We start from the raw sequence: 18043 nt of genomic DNA on the forward strand, positions 1-18043 counted from the left end.
CTCAATTTGGAATGAATTAGTCCAAAGGAAGAAAATATTCTTTCTGCACTGGCAGAAGAAGATACTGCTGTTAAAAGTGAGATTATCACTGAATCCAAGTGCTTAAGTGACTTCCACCAGTTCACTGATGGGACTTTCTTTAAAACATCAGCAAATATATATTTCTTGAATGGTTCACCCTTAGCTCTGAAGTTTATTATAGTTGACATTATGGAGGGAAGGTTGCTGGATGTCCATGTCTTGTATGTCAACTACTTCTTCAGCAGCGGTTAAGGTTTGACCCTGATACAGAGTATTGAGAATATTTGCAAGAAAATGAGCTGGCGATAGTGCTTGTCCCATTTGTTTTTTTAACGCTTGTAATTTAACTCTGTCATTGCATATGTCTCTTTAAGATCTCACTCAGTTTCTTCCAAATTTCAACAGCGTCAGAAATAAAACAGCTATTTCCCTGCATTTTGTTCAAGGCTACAGAAATAGGCTTCAGGATACTCGGTATGTGTTCAGCATTTCTCTTAAGCCCAATGTTGAGAACTTTGGCTGTGACAGTGCCATCTATTTTTTCACAATTTCGTTCACAAACTGTCATCAGATTAGGCCAGTTCTTGATATAGTGCTCAAAACAGTCCACTACTGAGTTCTATCGCACATCTTGTGATAGCGTTAGCTTGGTTCCTCCCACTTTTATCAGAGCAGCTGCTGCCAAGTGGTTGTTACAGAAGTATTTTTCAATTTCAACATTAGCCTTTATTTCTGGATCACTGAAGTCTTTGGCTAGGAAGTACATCAAATGAGCACTGCAACTGTATGTTATTAGCTTGGGACTCTCTTCTAAATAATTTCTTCTCATCTTGGATACATTTGCAGCATGGTCTGTGACCAAGCTGCATACAAGACATTTTAATTTTTTTCCCACAGTTTGTTATAGCTTTTACTGCTACTTCTTGTAAGTATTCTGCTCTGTGTGCATTTCCTGATGTATCAGTTGTTTCTGTAAGGACGACATTCCCTTTTTCTGTTGTCACACAAGCACATACACCAGCATCATTGTGGACATTGCTCCACCCATCAAGACTCAGGTTAATAATTTTACCCTCTAGACCTTTTGCACACTGCTCAATTTCTCTTTCATACACTTTTATCCAGCAATTTGCTTGTGACATCTGCTCTGTTGGGTGGACTGTATTCTGGTCTTAATGACTCAACCATGTTAATGAAGTGTGGGTTCTCAGTCATACGGAGAGTTGGTTGCATAAACATATTGGACATTTTTTTCATCTATTTCCTCTTTTTGTAATCTGCTGGTTCTGATCACCAATTTATCTATGGTTGGTTCTTGATGATGGAGATTTATTTATTTATTTATTGCTACAGGTGATACTGTGGCTATGTGACATACACGATGTGACTGAAACACTGTCATTGGCAGATAAGTCTGAAACTATAGAAAATGATGGTGATCTTGAAGGTGGATAGTCTTCAGAATCCTGTATGTTAAGGATGGATTCTCCTAAACAAAATAAGTCAATGCAGTGATTTAATTATTTTTTAACATACTGCTCATTTAGTATTACTCATTGCATTCACTGACACTCAGTATTACTTTAAAGGTGAAATTGTAAAAAGATGATCTGCCTATTTCAGCTATTTGTTTTATCACAACTGCATCTAAAATGATAGTACTATAGAGTAACAAATATCCTTTGCTCAAACATGAGAATTCAAGAATAGTCCGGAAGGAAAACAGGCAGTCCTTAAGAAAGAAGTATGAAATAAAAAAGTTTACCAACCTGAAGATCCTGCATGTTCAGACACATTCCTTTCATCATCTAAAATGCAGCTTCCTCCTGAGAAGGAACACTTCTCGTAATGTTTCATTCTGATAACCAGGCCTTGCATTTCTTTGTTGAACTGTTTGCATTTTGCACGCATGCCTGTCTTACCCACAGATAGAGGAATTTCATTAAAATCTTCCCAAGCTGAGTCTCTTTTATGGCGTTCTGCCTTTATAGGTTTTCCCTTCTAGTGAGAGAATGGTATGGTAGATCTCAAATCAATGAAGGCTACACTCAGAAAGACCTCAAGACTTCTGGAATATGCTGCTCAAACAATTTCACTTTTGCTTCTAATGCCTGTCCCTCCCTTCTCACATTTATCTCCAGACTTCTTCTGCTTTTCCAGATCTAGTCTGCCCCCAGCAATCTTCCATTCATTGAACTTTTTGAAACTTTGCACTTTTAGGGAGAGATGAGTGTACACAAATTTGCAAAGGGAGGATAGGGTTGAGGTCTCTTATTTCTCACCTCTCTATGTATATTCATTCATTCATTTTATTTATTTTAAAAACATTTTTGCTGTTAACAAGCATGTTTTCTCTGGAGAGACAAATCCACAGTTTGAGAACGGCAAAGCTCTAAGCATCTCTGATGGTATCTTCTAGACTGAGCACTGAGTCCCATTGGATAGACAGAAAGATTAACCTAAATAATCTATACAGAAGCCCCTGGAACCCCATAAGATTGGGTCCCTAATCCGTGAATTATTGGAACTCATTTACAAAACTGTTCTTAAACATTACATGACTATATTGTCTCATACTATAGAATTAGAATTTATAATTCCTATTCCATGATGAGATATCTTTGAGCTATAATGTATCTTAATTAAACCTATCTCTAGATGTTTTTTTCCTCAAAAAGCATTTCATCAAAAAAATCCGATTTTAAATTTAAAAAAATCTGATTTTTTTTATTTTTAAAAATCATTGTTTTTCATCCACCCTGATTTGTTGCTTGGGAGAAACTCTCACCTGGATTCTGCAAACACTTAGACATACATTTAATTTTATATACTGTGAATAGTGCAATTAACTTCGAGTGCTTGCTTATGTCCATTCCATGCTAGATATGTGCATGCTGTGTGCACAGTTGCCAGAGATTTTTCCCATAACGGTGTCTGTAGGACCAGCTCTAGCACCTCCTGAAGCTGCCTGTATATGTGCTGGTATAAGGGGTGCCACCAGTTCCACATCCTCTTAGTTCCTTGCTACTGCCCATGACAGTTGCTTGGAACAATCCTTCTTGCTCTTGCAAGGCTTCTTTCCAAGTGGTTTGGATTTTGTAGTATATTGTATAGTTTTTGTAGTTAGTATATATAGTTCATGGTGTTAGTGTATATAGTGTGAACAGTGGTTCCTTTCGTCGAGGGACTTTCATCGTAGGGGCTGGGCATGCCCTAGTCCCCAGTCTTCAAAATGTGTGCCTCCTTTGGCAAGCCCATGCCAGTGAGTGACCCATATTCTAGCTGTCTAAGGTGCTTCGGGGAAACTCGCATTAAGGAGAAGTGCCAGATCTGCAGGGACTTCAGATCACACACTCAAAAAGGTAGAGATATTCGTCTGAAGGCCTTACTGATGGAGGCAGCTCTCAGACCATACTCAGAGCGAAGCTGCTCCGAATCGGCACCAAGGACTTTAGCTTCCGTGCAAAGCGCTCTACCAGCACCGTGCTTTTCCCAGCACCGTTCTCCATCGCTCTTGCTAAGAAACAAACATAAGAAACAGCACACCATGAGAGGGCGTCTCCAGTGACGAAGAAGGCAAAGCAGGGAGTGACTAGCACAGTGAAACCCTTGCTGGGGCACTTATCATTCCCAGAACCACTGTTGGCTCTGGCGACTCTGACTAAAGCACCGAGTCCAGTCCAGGACCCACCCTTAACTCCCAGGAGCGGTTGTGGGACTTGGTGCCCATGGGCCCCTTTGACTCCAGAGGCTTTCCAGGCAGCAAAGGATCTGATGTCTCTCCTGATCCCGCCCACCTCTAGACAGGGCTATTGGGGAAAGAAGGCATCAAAGGGCAGTGAGCTCCATCATGGCATGACCATCACGGCACTGTCCGGAGGAAAATCCTCCATGGTCCCAGGCCCGTCAGCTGTTACTGGTTCCCTGGCACCACCTGGAGGCGGAAGCAGTTACAGAGCCTCGATGGTCTCCAAGGGAAGAATACTCCTTGGAGTCCAAAAAGGAACCCTTTGCCCCACTGAAGAAGTACTGGTACCCAATTTAGGCACAGGACTTTGGTACCGGCCCCACAACTGCCGTTTGGCCACCAGCCAATGCAGTGGCAGTATTGGAACCTGTGGAGGTTTCCCCCAGTACCAGGGCCCCCTTCTCACTCTACATACTCAGTGGTATCCAAGAGGTGAGCCAGTTTTTTCTCCTGTCCAGCACCGGATCTTGACTCCAGTATTGACCCCAATACCGAGGTCCCAGAAGTGGCCCCAATGGAAGTGGTGCAGGTGAAGGAAGAAGCAGCAGCCCCTCCTCCAGCGCAAGACTCTTTCTTGTCATCCCTGGACCAGGCAGTCTCAGACCTTAGTAACCCGTTTCCTCCAGATGACTTCAGGGCCCATAAAGAGCTCTTGAAGCAGGTTGCCACAAACTTGGGGCTGGAAGTGGAAAAGCTGAAAGAGTCTGTGCACAGCTTAGTTAATATCCTGGCTGCAGCGGTGCTCTCCACAGTGACCCTGCCAGTTAATGATGTGGTGTTGAGAGCTGCCAAGGCACTATGGCAGGACCCCTTTATCTTTGCTCCCTACTTCAAAAAGGGCGTAGAAGAAGTATTATGTACCAGCCAGTGGGTTTGAGTATCTGTGCTCACCTTCCCCCATACACGCACCGCCCTGGGGTCCCTGGTAGTGTCAGCTGCAAATGAGTAGGACAGGCAGGCAAGTCAAGTTCTAGTCTCAAAAATAAAGGCATTGTTCATGGCTCCAGTCATCTGGTCTCCCTCACAAAGTGCTACAATCTGTCCAGGGACCTCCCCTTCGAGAGTACTTCCCTGTTCTTTGAATGGATGGATTCCAAGCTTCATGACCGCAAAGACTTGAGGGCCACCCTCTGCTCCCTGGGTCTTTACATGACCCCAGCCTCCAGAAAGCATTTTAGGCCTCAACAATATCCAGATTTCTAGTGCCTTCCAGGCAGGAGTTGTACAAAAGAAAGGAAAGAGTTGTAAACGTTGTCCTACCTTACCTTCTGCCTCAGCTTCACAGTTGGGTTCCCATAGATGCTCCGGTGGGGCTAGGCAGGCCTTTTGAAGGTATGCCCAAGGACGGCATACCAGTCTTGATTCCGGATCCATCTCCCAGTTTGTTTTGAATCGCCTGTCGCCCTTCCGCCCAGCATGATCTTACATAACGTTGGACTGTTCAGTGCTCAGCACTGTAACTGTTGGTTACACCCTCCAGTTTTCATCCACCTCTCCTTTCCAGCCCCCTCCCCTGTCCCTTTTCAGGGACCCTTCTAACAATTTGAAAGATACTGATTTCCACATCTCCTGTGTCCATGGGAGATGGAGATTCCTCAAGTTTGTGGTGGGTCAAAGCCACTGCCAATTCACCACGCTTCCCTTTGGCCTGCTTGCAGCCCCACAGGTTTTCACAAAGTGTATGGTAGTGGTTGCAGCCTCTCTCAGACTTTGAGGCATACAAGTCTACCTGTATCTCGACAACTGGCTGATCAAGAGCGGTTCGCAGGCTCAAGTTCAGCACAGCATTGGCATAGTGCGGGCCACCTTTCAGGTTCTGGGTTTGTTAATAAAGAGCAAAAGTCAACTTTGGTCCCAGTTTAGAGACTAAAGTTCATCGGGGCAGTGCTCAGCTGTGCTAAGGCCTATTTACCAGAGGCCGGATTCCAAACTATATTGGACCTGATTGCCCAGGTCACAGCCCATCCTCTTACAACTGCCCAGGTTTGCTTCAAACTGTTGGGTCACATGGCAGCATGTACCTATGCGGTACAGTATGCGTGGCTATGCCTCAGACCTTTACAGTTGTGTCTGACGTTGGTCTACTCTCCAGGCAGACACAAATTGGACTCAGTACTCACTGTTCCACTAGCCGCCCTGGCTCCACTGATTTGGTGGAGTGACCTGCATTCTGTAATAAAAGGGGGTACTCTTTGCCACACCATATCAGTCAGTAAGCCTGGTTTTGGACACATCAGACCTAGGTGGGGAACCCACCTCGACAGTCTCAGGACTCGGCCTCTGGTCCGAGGAAGAACTCAGGGCAATATGCTTGGCTTGCCAGGTGTTCCTTCCCCAGATCTCAGGCAAGGTGGTGCGGGTCTTGAAAGACACTGCCTCAATATTTTACATCAACAAGCAGAGGGAAGCTCAATCTTCAGTCCCATGCCAAGAGGTTCTCCGGTTGTGAGACTTCTGCGTTGACCTGTTCACTACCAGACAGAGCAGGAAGTGTCATCAGTTCTGTTTGCTGTGTGGGCTCAGCAGGGGCTCCCCTCCAGTGCCTCCCTGCTGTTGTGGACAGCTCCCACCCTGTCCAGACTTGATTTCACAAGACCATGGCCGATTGCTTCACCCGAACCTCGCCTCCCTGAACCTGACTGCATGGCTGCTGTGTGGCTGAACCCTGAACAACAGGCCTGTTCAGAACAGGTTCAACAAGTCTTGCTACGTAGCAGAAAGCCTTCCACCAGGGCTGCCTACTTGGATAAGTGCAAACATGTCACTTGTTGGGCCTCTGAATGGAATCTTTCTCCATCACAGTCCTCTCTGCAGGCTATCTTGGACTATCTGCTCCACCTAAAACATCAAGGTCTGGCTATCTCATCTATTAAAGTTCACTTGGTAGCCATCTTGGCCTTCCGCCCTCCAGTGTAGGGCAGATCAGTGTTCTCCCACGAGAATGATGGTCAGGTTTCTCAAGGGCTTGGAAAGACTTTACCCTCAGGTTGCAACCCGATTCACCCTTGGGACTTAAACCTTGTCCTGTTGAGACTCACAGAGCCTCTCCAAGTGTTAGCATCTTGTGCCTTACTGATTCTCTCTTGGAAGGTCACCTTCCTGGTGGCGATCACCTCAGCCAGAAGGGTCTCCAAGAGCAAAGCCCTGATGTCAGAACCCCCTTATATGGTGTTCTTCAAGGACCAGGTCCAGCTGTGCTCCCATCTGGCCTTCCTAGCAAAGGTGATGTTGCAATTCAACAAAAACTAGGACATTTTTCTGCCTGTCTTCTTTCCAAAACTTCATAAGACCACTGAGGAACGTCCGCTCCATACATTAGACGTTAGGCCAGGATCATTACCAATACAGAGTGCTTCTATTCAGCCTCTCATCCGCATCCAGAGTGTTCTCTGAAGTTGTCTCTGTAGTGGTGGCTTATCTACGGAAATCGGGAATCATGATTTACCCGTATTTCAACAATTGCCTTCTCAAGGCTCGTTCCTTGAACGATGCCCTATGGGCCACTCAAAAAACTATGGAGGTATTCACACAGTTGGGATAACAACTGAATACCCATAAATCAACCTTAACTCCAATGCAACATTTGGAATTTATAGGGGCTTATCTCAGTGCAGTGCAGGCCAGATCCTTCCTCCCACTACCCAGATTCAACGCCCTGACCACCTTAATAGACACCATTCACGCCAGCCCCCAAATGTCAGCCGGAAATTGCCTTCAGCTTCTCAGACACATGGTGGCATGCACATTTGTGGTATCTTACTTGAGAGTATGTATGCGGTGCCTCCAACTACGGCTCAGATCGGTATTCACGCCAAACAGGGACAGATTAAACAAATCACTGTTGATGCCCTTCAGAGTCAAAGACTCCTTCCAGTGGTGGAAAGATCCATAGAATGTCTGTGCAGGGATCCCATTTACGCAGCCTCCCCCAGCATTGATACTAACAGATGCGTCTTTAGTGGGCTGGGGACCTCACCTGGACAATCACAAGGTTCAGGGCAAATGGTCCCCCAACAGAATCAATGCTCCATATCAACCTCCTGGAACTCAAGACAGTCAAGAGTGCTTGTGCACATTTCCTAACATTAATCAGAGACACACATACAAGCTATGTTGTGCATCATGATTTTTGTATATTTTACATAAACTGCCAAGGGGATGTGAGATCACTGTTCCTATGTACAGAAGCACTAAAATTATGAAATTGGTGCATTCACCACAACAATCCTTATATCAGTTGCTTACCTGCCGAGAGCACAGAATATAACAGCGGACAGTCTCAGCCAAATATTCTCACAGGATCACAAATGGGAAATGTACCTGACAGTACTCCACAATGTATTCTGTCTCCGGGGAGCCCCAACAATAGACTTGTGAGCTACTTATGGGAACAAGAAATGCCCCCAGTACTGCTCCAGAGACTGACACTCATTGGGAGACATTTTCCTCTTTCAGTGGCGCAGAGAGCTCTTCTACACCTTTTCTCAGTTTCCTCTCTTTCGAAGATCCTACTCAGAGAGAGAGCGAAAGCTATATTCATAGTTTCCACATGGCCGAGGTACCAAATATGGTACTCATTCCTAACAAAGCTAGCAAAGTGCCCACCAATTACTTTTCAGCCCCTGAGAGAGGAGGTGAGGAAGAACGCCAGACAGATCCATCATCTGACCCTACAGGTTCTCTGACGCAAAGCTTGGCTCCTCGATGGTTCTAATGCATAGAAAACTCCTGCTCCGAGGCGGTGAAAGTGGTGCTGTTACATAGTAGAAAATCAGTAAAATCACCACATTTATGCACAAAAGTGGGAAAGATTCCAAATCTGGTGTAATTTGAAACAAATTACCCCAGCATCCTCTTCTCTCCCATTAATACTAGACTACATCCTAGAGCTCAAGAAGATGGTACTCTCTCTCAGCTCACTAAAAGTACACCTTACGACCATAATGGCCTTCTACCAGTAAATAGATGGATATTCAGTATTTACCCACTGGATAACAGAGAGATTCCTCAAGGGTATGAGTAATCTCTACCCACAAAACAGATGTTCCCAACAACCATGGGACTTTAATCTAACAGAGGCTCAACAAAGGCAACTTTTGAGCCCATGGGCACATGCTCACTTAAGTATCTGTCCATGAAGACAACATTCCTAGTGGTGAAATAGCAGTATTAATGGCACACCTTCCCTTCACAATTTTCTTTAAAGACAAGGTCACACTGAGACTGCTCCTAGTGTTCCTCCCCAAAGTAATCTTGTCCTTCCATATGAATCAACTTACTCACTTTCCCACCTTCTTCCCAAAGAATCACCATGACGGAGAAGCAATATTACATACTCTTGATGTCAGGAAAGCTTTATAATTCTATTTGGACAGAACAAAGTACTTCAGGAAATCTCCTAAACTGTTCCTCTCAATTGCAGACAGAGCCAAGGGATCCGCAATATCAACTCAAAGGTTTCAGAGGGGTAGCCGTGTTAGTCTGTATCAGCAAAAACAACGAGGAGTCCTTGTGGCACCTTAGAGATTAATAAATTTATTTGGACATAAGCTTTCGTGGGTTATAGCCGCTCCTCGTTGTTTTTGCTAATATCAACTCAGACTCTCAAAATGGATTTCATCCTCGTAATCTGCAACCTCCGTCTGGAGTCCGAACACACTCCAAGAGATCCATTTCCACTTCGGTAGCATTTATTTAAAATGTCCCCATCACAGAAATATGCAGACATCCAAATTGCTGCCTTGCTTATACTTTCACAGAACATTATTCTGTTACTCATACTCAGCTTCCAGTGCTGTCTTCAGATCCACAGTATTGACATCAGTAATAAACTTGACTTTGAAGCCCCAACTCTCCATCTGGAGTACTGCTAGGGAGTCACCTATAGTGGAACACTCACAGGGACACTACTCGAAGAAGAGAGAGTTACTCACCTTGTGCAATAACGATGCTTCTTTGAGATATGTGTCTATATGGGTGCTCCATGAGCCGTCCTTCTACTTTGGAGTTCTCATGAACGAGCTCTGCGGTAGAGGAGGAACTGAGGGTAGTTCACATTCACAGCACTAGATAGCCATGAGACAAGGAGAGAGCATGTGAGGGCTGAATGGACACTATCTACAATTTCCGATCAGAGGTTCAGAGAGACAAACGCACCTACAGTGGCACACCCACAGGGGAACACATCTCAAAGAAACATCATTACTGCACAATGTGAGTAACTCTTTTATGCAGAAAACAAGAGTAAGTAAGCAAAAACTAGTAGAAGGGGTTACTATAACCCTACAGAAACAATGGAGTTGCTTGCTTGTTTTAGGGGGGTGGTTTTTGTTTTCTGAGACCTTTAGTGTTAGCCTTTTCTGTTGCCTAAATTTTAGTAGCACACCTTACCACTGAACTAATATTAGGATTGGGAGTGGAAGTAGAATTTTGAACTATAAACTCAATCTCAAACTGTATTTTTCATTTTCATACAGATACACCAAAGGTAATGCTACAAAACACAATGAAGTATGGGATCCTTCTCTAGAAGAAATTTTTGAAACCGAAACATTAGATATTTTAAACTCTAAAAACATAAAATCTCTACAGAACAAGGATTTACGATCACTTTCTAACAAAGAACTACAAGTGCGAATCAGTCATGTGGTATCCCCAAATAAGATCTTTGTACAATGGCTGTCCTCAGAAAGGTTACTGAAAAGGTATTCTAAGAACTAGCAAAATAGAAGCATTTTTATCAGTTAATATTTTTAAAGCCTTATGCGTTGTCTTTAAAGTATATCTTATAATTCTAATCAATTAAAAAAGAATCAAATTACTGTAACAACTACTATTTTGCAGTGGAGCAGTACTCAATTTCTGGTTTTCAAAGCTATTGCATTTACTTTACCTACCTCCCCCCCTTCCCTCTAGTAAACATAGTGTGGAAAGCAATAGATTTGCACTATAAAATGTTTCACTAAATATATATGCAGTTAAACATCTTATAGTGCTGTGACAGCTTGCTATCCTCACTGCTGAATGATTCTGCCTCCTGGTGGTTCAGGGATTAGCTCGGTTAGGGTCACACCGCTTCCATGGTTACACTCCATCGGTTTCTCCTGTGCAGTCCCTCTCTAGCTCTCAGGAGCTACAGCTGTCGTCTTTGTGATTCAGCTGTCCAGCCAGGTCACTACTGTGGTTTCCCTTTTGGGGGGAGGGAGGGGTAGTGTATCAAAGTTCCTGCTCTCCAGCATCATCAGGAAGTCTTCTGCTTCACTGCCTCACAGTAACACACCCGCAGTGGCTGGCAGGGGAACTCAGGCCCATCCTCACTCCGGATTCCAGCTCAGGGACCCTCTACACCACAGCCAAGGTCTGTTCCCTGCACCTTCCTGCCTTTCCCTGAGCTGCTTTCATACTTCCTGGCTCTCCCCACTCCTCTGGGTTTGCAGTCTCTTCACTCCTTCCTCCCAGGGAGTAACTTTAGGCAACTTATCTCTACAGCCCCCTAAACACACCTTCCTTTCCCCGGGAAGTGACTCCAAATTCCTTCCCTACACCCCCCCTCTGCTTCTACTTTCCTGTCTTTTGTAGAAGCCCCAACTGTCCCGCACAGGTAAGCTTCTCTCTGTTTAGCTGTCTCCAGCATAATTAGCTGATTGGGTCTACCTGGCCTAATTCATCTCTAGCAGTGCCAGTGCTGGGAGCACACCCCATCACAAGTGCTTGATCTAGCCCCCATTTTAAAAAGCGATTCCAGTTGACTTCAGTGTGAGAAGGATTGGGGTTGAAGAAATTTAACATTGTCAAAAAAAGACAAAATGTCCTCCCTGGTTCTTTCATTAATAATCTTACTAAAGTAGTATCAGTAACAACCAGTGATATTTATTGTCCATGTGCTATAATACAGGTTGTTGGGTTGTTTGTTTTTTTTCAAGAATTCCACAGAAGTATATGAATTGGGTTATATCTTTTGCTAAGCTCCGTCATTTCACCTAATTCAGACATCCCTCAAGTAAAGACTTCAAAGTAACTGTGTAATATTAATTTAGCAAACTTCCTTAGCCACCTGATCACTGTATAAGATTTTTGCTGACTATTTAAAAAAATAGTTTGTCTACAAAGTAAGCCATTTTGTGCCAATCACTGTTTTCTGCCTCTTTCTGCCCATTTCCTTTTTTCTTGAATACACGTTACTTGGATTCCCTCCAAATCTATTTTTGATGGTACCAAAGGGGATGGGGGGAGACTATATTCTTTCTTGAAAATTAAAAGAAGGTTCAGAAGGAATAGATTAGAAATGCTGCTACATAAAAGGACTGAGTTTTCTGAAAAGAATTCCATGATTATGAGAGCATGGTAACGTTAGAGCATAGTTACCTTTCCAATACTATGTACCTGCCACAAAGTTATTGAAATGTTATTGCATAGTATTTCAGCAGTAATTGGGTAAATACTTCCTCAAACCACTGGATAAGTCTTTAGTCTTGGGAGGAGTTGGTTTAGATATCATGGTGTTTTTTTTAATGTTAGTTTACAGGAAAAGATGGCCGCTATCTATGAAAATTCCAAGTTTGAGCAAGTGAAGTGGGAAAGTGATATGTACTGTGCTATTCGTATACGTGATCTGAACCAATGGCAAAGAGGCAAAATCAGCAGGGTTGTCTCTGAAACCACTGTAGAGGTAAATATCTCATTAAGTAACATAAGACTTGATTAAATTAGTTTAAAATGTATCTGTTTCAGCTGTAGAAACATTCTATTGTTTGATCATTTTGTATCAGTACACTCAACCCAAGGTTTAAGAATCTAAAGTGCCTTCCAAAATCTGAGAGGGACAAGATGTGGCGCATGCTTTCAGAAGTTTTAAAAGAGCAACACTCCAGTGCGGAAACTACAGAACCTGAATCACCAAAAAAGAAAATCAATCTTCTGCTGCTGGCATCTGACACAAATAATGAAAATGAACATGCATCGGTCCACACTGTTTTGGATTCTTGTCGAGCAGAACCCATCATCAGCATGGAGTAGGTCCTCAAGGAAACCATTTTAAAGCACTTGGAGGAGAGGAGGGTGATCAAGGAACAGTCAACATGGATACATCAAGGGCAAGTCATACCTGACTAACCTCATTGCCTTCTATGAGATAACTGACTCTGTGGATATGGGGAAAGCAGTGGATGTGATGTATCTTGACTTTAGCAAAGCTTTTGATACAGTCTTCCACAGTATTCTTGCCAGCAAGTTAAAAAAGTATAGACTGGATGAATGGACTATAAGGTGGATAGAAAGCTGGCTAGATTGTCGGGCTCAACGGGTGGTGGTCAACGGCTTGATGTCTAGTTGGCAGCTGGTATCAAGCAGAGTGCCCCAGGGGTCGGTTCTGGGGCCGGTTTTGTTCAACATCTTTATTAATGATCTGGATGATGGGATGGACTGCACCCTCAGCAAGTTCTCAGATGACACTAAGCTGGGGGGAGAGGTAGATACATTGGAGGGTAGGGATAGAGTCCAGAGTGACCTAGACAAATTGGAGGATTGGGCCAAAAGAAATCTGATGAGGTTCAACAAGGACAAGCGCAGAGTCCTGCACTAAGGAAGGAAGAATCCCATGCACTGCTACAGGCTGGGGACCGACTGGCTAAGCAGCAGTTCTGCAGAAAAGGACCTGGTGATTACAGTGGATGAGAAGCTGGATATGAATCAGCATTGTGCCATTGTTGCCAAGAAGGCTAATGGCATATTGGGCTGCATTAGTAGGAGCATTGTCAGCAGATCTAGGGAAGTTATTATTCCCCTCTATTCGGCACTGGTGAGGCCACATCTGGAGTATTGTGTCCAGTTTTGGGCCCCCCACTACCGAAAGAATGTGGACAAATTGGAGAGAGTCCAGCAGAAGGCAATGAAAATGATCAGGAGGCTGGGGCACATGACTTATCAGGAGAGGCTGAGCAAACTGGCTTGTTTAGTCTGCAGAAGAGAAGAATGAGTGGGGATTTGATAGCATCCTTCAGCTACCTGAAGTGGGGTTCCAAAGTGGATGGAGCTCGTCTGTTCTCAGTGGTGGCAGATGACAGAACAAGAGAGTTGCAGTGAGGGAGATCTAGATTGGATATTGGGAAACAGTATTTCATTAGGAGGGTGGGGAAGCACTGGAATGGGTTATCTAGGGAGGTGATGGAATCTCCATCCTTAAAGGTTTTTAAGGCCTGACTTGACAAAGCCCTGGCTGGGATGATTTAGTTGGTGTTGGTCCTGCTTTGAGCAGAGGGTTGGACTAGATGACCTTCTGAGGTCAACCCTAATCTTCTGTGATTCTGTATTGATGCTTGTTTCATCACACTCGTATCACTTTAAGGGTTGGTCTACACTGAGTTATTAGGGGTGTAATTTTCTGCTAACATAGCTTTCCTGGTAAAAGCCGTAGTGTAGACACAGTTACTCTGATGTAAGGGAGGCTGATAGGCACTTCCCAAACTAGAATAATTAATACCAATATAATTGCATCTGTGCTGGGGTAGGGAACTAGCCACTTTAACTATACCAGCATAATTAAAGTGGCAAAACTTAATTGTACACAAGACCTAAGATAAGGCAGTGAAAGATGAGTATTGATCATTGGCAGTCAGATCACTGACTCTGTTGATAGTATAACAGACCTGCAATACAGGAGTTGCTGCATTCAGTGGCCCAGGCCAGCCTCTTCAATGGGGATGGAGGGAAACAGAGCTAACCTTAAAAACTTGAGGATCAGGCCAGTCAGATCTCCAGTAAAACCTGAGTAGATGGGAACTCTCCTTGAAAATAATGGTCCGGCATTTATGATGGTCTGATGAATGTAGAGACTTCAGAGCATCGTCAGAAAATGGACATTTGGGGAAGCACAAGTCTAGTGTGGAGCAAATTACATGTGATGGAACTAAAAACATTTAAACAAAATATTTCTTGACCAGCACACCTCTTAGCTTACATATGCATCCCATCCTCATATTTGAAAATACTTTATATTCTCTTAAAACCATTGTCTGGATTTCCTTTCTGACTTTTGTTCACTTACGAATTTAAACTCCTTGTCATTTATTTACATTTATTGTATAGATGGTGTCAAAGTTCTTTCCCTACTCTGAACTCTAGGTTACAGAATTGGGGACCTGCATGAAAACCCCCAAGCTTATTTTTACCAGCTTAGGTTAAAACTTCCCCAAGGTACAAACTATTTTACCTTTGCCCTTGGACTTTATTGCTGCCATCACCCAGCGTCTAACAGATATATAACAGGGAAAGAGCCCGCTTGGAAACGTCTTTCCCCCCACCAAAATCCTCCCAAACCCTACACCCTCTTTCCTGGGGAAGGCTTGATAAAAATCCTCACCAATTTGCATAAGTGAACACAGACCCAAAACACTTGGATCTTAAGAACAATGAAAAAGCAATCAGGTTCTTAAAAGAAGAATTTTAATTGAAGAAAAAAAAAGTAAAAGAATCATCTCTGTAAAATCAGGATGGTAAATACCTTACAGAGTAATCAGATTCAAAATATAGAGATTCCCTCTAGGCAAAACCTTAAGTTACAAAAAGACACAAAAACAGAAAAATGCTGAATGGAATGTATATTCATCAGCCATTTAAACAAAACCAAATCTAATGCATATCTAGCTAGATTACTTACTAAGTTCTAAGACTCCATTCCTTTTCTGTTCCTGGCAAAAACATCAAACAGACCAGAGAGAGCCTTTGTTTCTCTCTTCCTCCCCTCCCCGCCCCCCAGCTTTGAAAGTATATTGTCTCCTCATTGGTCATTTTGGTCAGGTGCCAGCGAGGTTATCCTAGCTTCTTAACCCTTTACAGGTGAAAGGGTTTTTCTCTGGCCAGGAGGGATTTTAAAGGTGTTTACATATGGTTTATTTGTTTTAGAAGAGGATATATCCTTTTTATGTTGAATTTCATCTTTTTTTTCAGAACTTTTTTCAGATCTTTTATCTTTCACAGGTAGTGCTGTATGATTTTGGTGCAAAAGAAATAGTGAACATCGCCTGTTTAAGAAAACTTGATGAAAAGCTGAAGCTAATTGAGACACTAGCATTGGAGTGCTCCCTGGTAGATATAAGGTAATTTATTCCTTGTATATTAGAATAATGCTTTAAGATAGTGGGAAGGCCATTGTAATTTTTAATGAAGTATTTTTTTAATGTCAGATCATATACAAGTAAAGCATAAACTGTGATGTGGATGGAAAGGTTCTTTGTTTTGGACTAAGTTACATACTGCAGGACTGGGCAGGGGGAACAGATGCTTTGTTTTCATGGCTCCTCTGGCTTGCTTCTTGTCTGTACTTAAGTTTGGTCTTCCTAGGCAACTTAGTAACTGGATCTTTTGGAAATACAAGGGGAGGATTTTGACTTTTCTTTCCTGGTCTGTTGATGGGGGACAGAAGGATTCTTCCTTCTTGTAGGCTATAGGAATTGGCAGAGAAGGCCAAACATCTGTTACCAAGTAAGTAAGCTATAACACCTCTGGAGTGAGAGTGGAACCATCAGATACATCTCAGCTAATAGAAAAGCAGTACTTGTGGCACCTTAGAGACTGACAAATTTATTAGAGTATAAGCTTTCGTGAGCTACAGCTCACTTCATCGGATGCACGAAAGCTTATGCTCTAATAAATTTGTTAGTCTCTAAGGTGCCACAAGTACTGCTTTTCTTTTTGCGAATACAGACTAACACGGCTGCTACTCTGAAACATCTCAGCTAATGTGTCCTGTAAAAAGGAGGGAAAATCCAATCTTCCATTATGTGACAAAGCTCTGTCCTTGCCTCCGTGGGTCCCGCGTTTCCTGGCAGATTTCACTAGCCTCAGAGGCACACTGTGACCCTCCATGTAACCCTTCTTTCTCTAGAGACAAGGGTCACAGTCTAGTGAGCCATTTACATTATAAGCCAGCGAGGGAGGTGAGGAGAAGTTATCCTTCCTTGCACAGTCTCTGTTGTCGCCCAGTCTCAGCGATTAAACGGGGCAAATGTGGGGGGGGGGAGCCCGGGCCCACCTTCTATTCCAGGCTCCAGCCCAGGGACCCTAATTGTATCAGCTATGGTAGCTGACCTTTTTGAAACACGTCATGTACAATTCCCTGGGCTACTTCCCCCACAGCAGCCCTCGCTTCCTCAAGCTCCACTTAACCCTTACCTCAGGGCCTCCTTCCTTGTGCCTGATATGGTGTGTACTACTCAGCCTCTCCAACAGCGCAACTTCTTCCCAGAGCTCCTGACATGCAGTCCCACCTGACTGACTGGGAGGCTTTTAACTAGTTTCAGCCAGCCCCTGATTGGCTACAGGTGTCCCAATCAACCTAGCCTTCTCCCTGCCTTCTGGAAAGTTCTTAATTAGCCCCAGGTGTCTTAATTGACCTGGAGCAGCTGCCATTTCACTGATCCTGGTACCAGGGATTTGTTTAGCCTGGAGCGAATCTCTCTCTCCCTCCCACGACTCTCCCATAGCCTTCTAGCTTGGAGGGAGGTGGGAAGCTGCTACTCCTCCTGCTAGGCCCTAAGCTCTCCCTGCTGCTCCAGCTGCTCCCCTGGCTGGGCTAGACAACCCCCATTCTCTGCTACTTGGCTGCTGGACCCCCCCACTCTTGGGTGCTGCTACTGCTCCAACTGCAGCCCTGGGGTGGGGAGGGGGCTGCTAGCCCACTCCCCAGAGAGGAGGAGTGAGGGACCCCAGCCACTGCTGTTGTGGATACCACCACCAGCACCACCACCTGAGAGGGGTCCATTCTGCCTGCCTGGACGACCACCTGGAGTTCCTGGAGCTGCTGCTGCTGCAGAGGCCGCTGCCTGGAGCTGCTGAAGCCCGAGGAGGAGAAGAAGAGGATCATCTGCCAGTGGGGCAGCACCTAGAGACTTGGCAGACCACCGTGGAGGGGGCCCTAAGACTGAGTAATTTTCAAACTGTGCTCTTGCGGTGGGGGTTTTGACTGTGTTTGTAGGAACACAGGGGGTGTGGCGTGGAGCTGCCCCCTGATCCATCTGTGTGTCCCCCCCAACCCCCACCACTATTACTACCACCGCTGCCCCCTCCACCACCCCCACTGGCTGTATACCATCTGCCTCAGCTCCTGCCTCTGGACTCAGCTGCTTGCTTGGCTTGCCACGCCCTATTTCCACCCTTTGGGCCAGAAGCAGCAGCCAGCTAAAAAAGACTTGTGCAAGTGCACATGGGCACATGTGCCCCCCCCAGACTGCCTACCCCCCAGCTTTGCCCTTTACTACCTGCCCCATTTGCCACTTACTT

The 18043-nt window shown here is 44.4% G+C and overlaps 1 protein-coding gene across 3 annotated transcripts in view; it reads left to right on the top strand.

The window, feature by feature from the left end:
• The window catches only part of RNF17 (ring finger protein 17), a 220853-nt gene that overhangs the window by 125783 nt on the left and 77027 nt on the right, over window positions 1-18043 (top strand). For all 3 annotated transcript variants that reach the window (XM_038411672.2, XM_038411698.2, XM_043504233.1), the window contains 3 exons: window positions 10246-10473; window positions 12287-12437; window positions 15743-15861. In XM_038411672.2, the coding sequence (XP_038267600.1) occupies window positions 10246-10473; window positions 12287-12437; window positions 15743-15861 (498 nt within the window). The remainder of the gene's footprint in view (window positions 1-10245; window positions 10474-12286; window positions 12438-15742; window positions 15862-18043) is intronic.

Source organism: Dermochelys coriacea, chromosome 1 (genome assembly GCF_009764565.3).
Source record: "Dermochelys coriacea isolate rDerCor1 chromosome 1, rDerCor1.pri.v4, whole genome shotgun sequence".
NCBI lineage: Eukaryota > Metazoa > Chordata > Testudines > Dermochelyidae > Dermochelys > Dermochelys coriacea.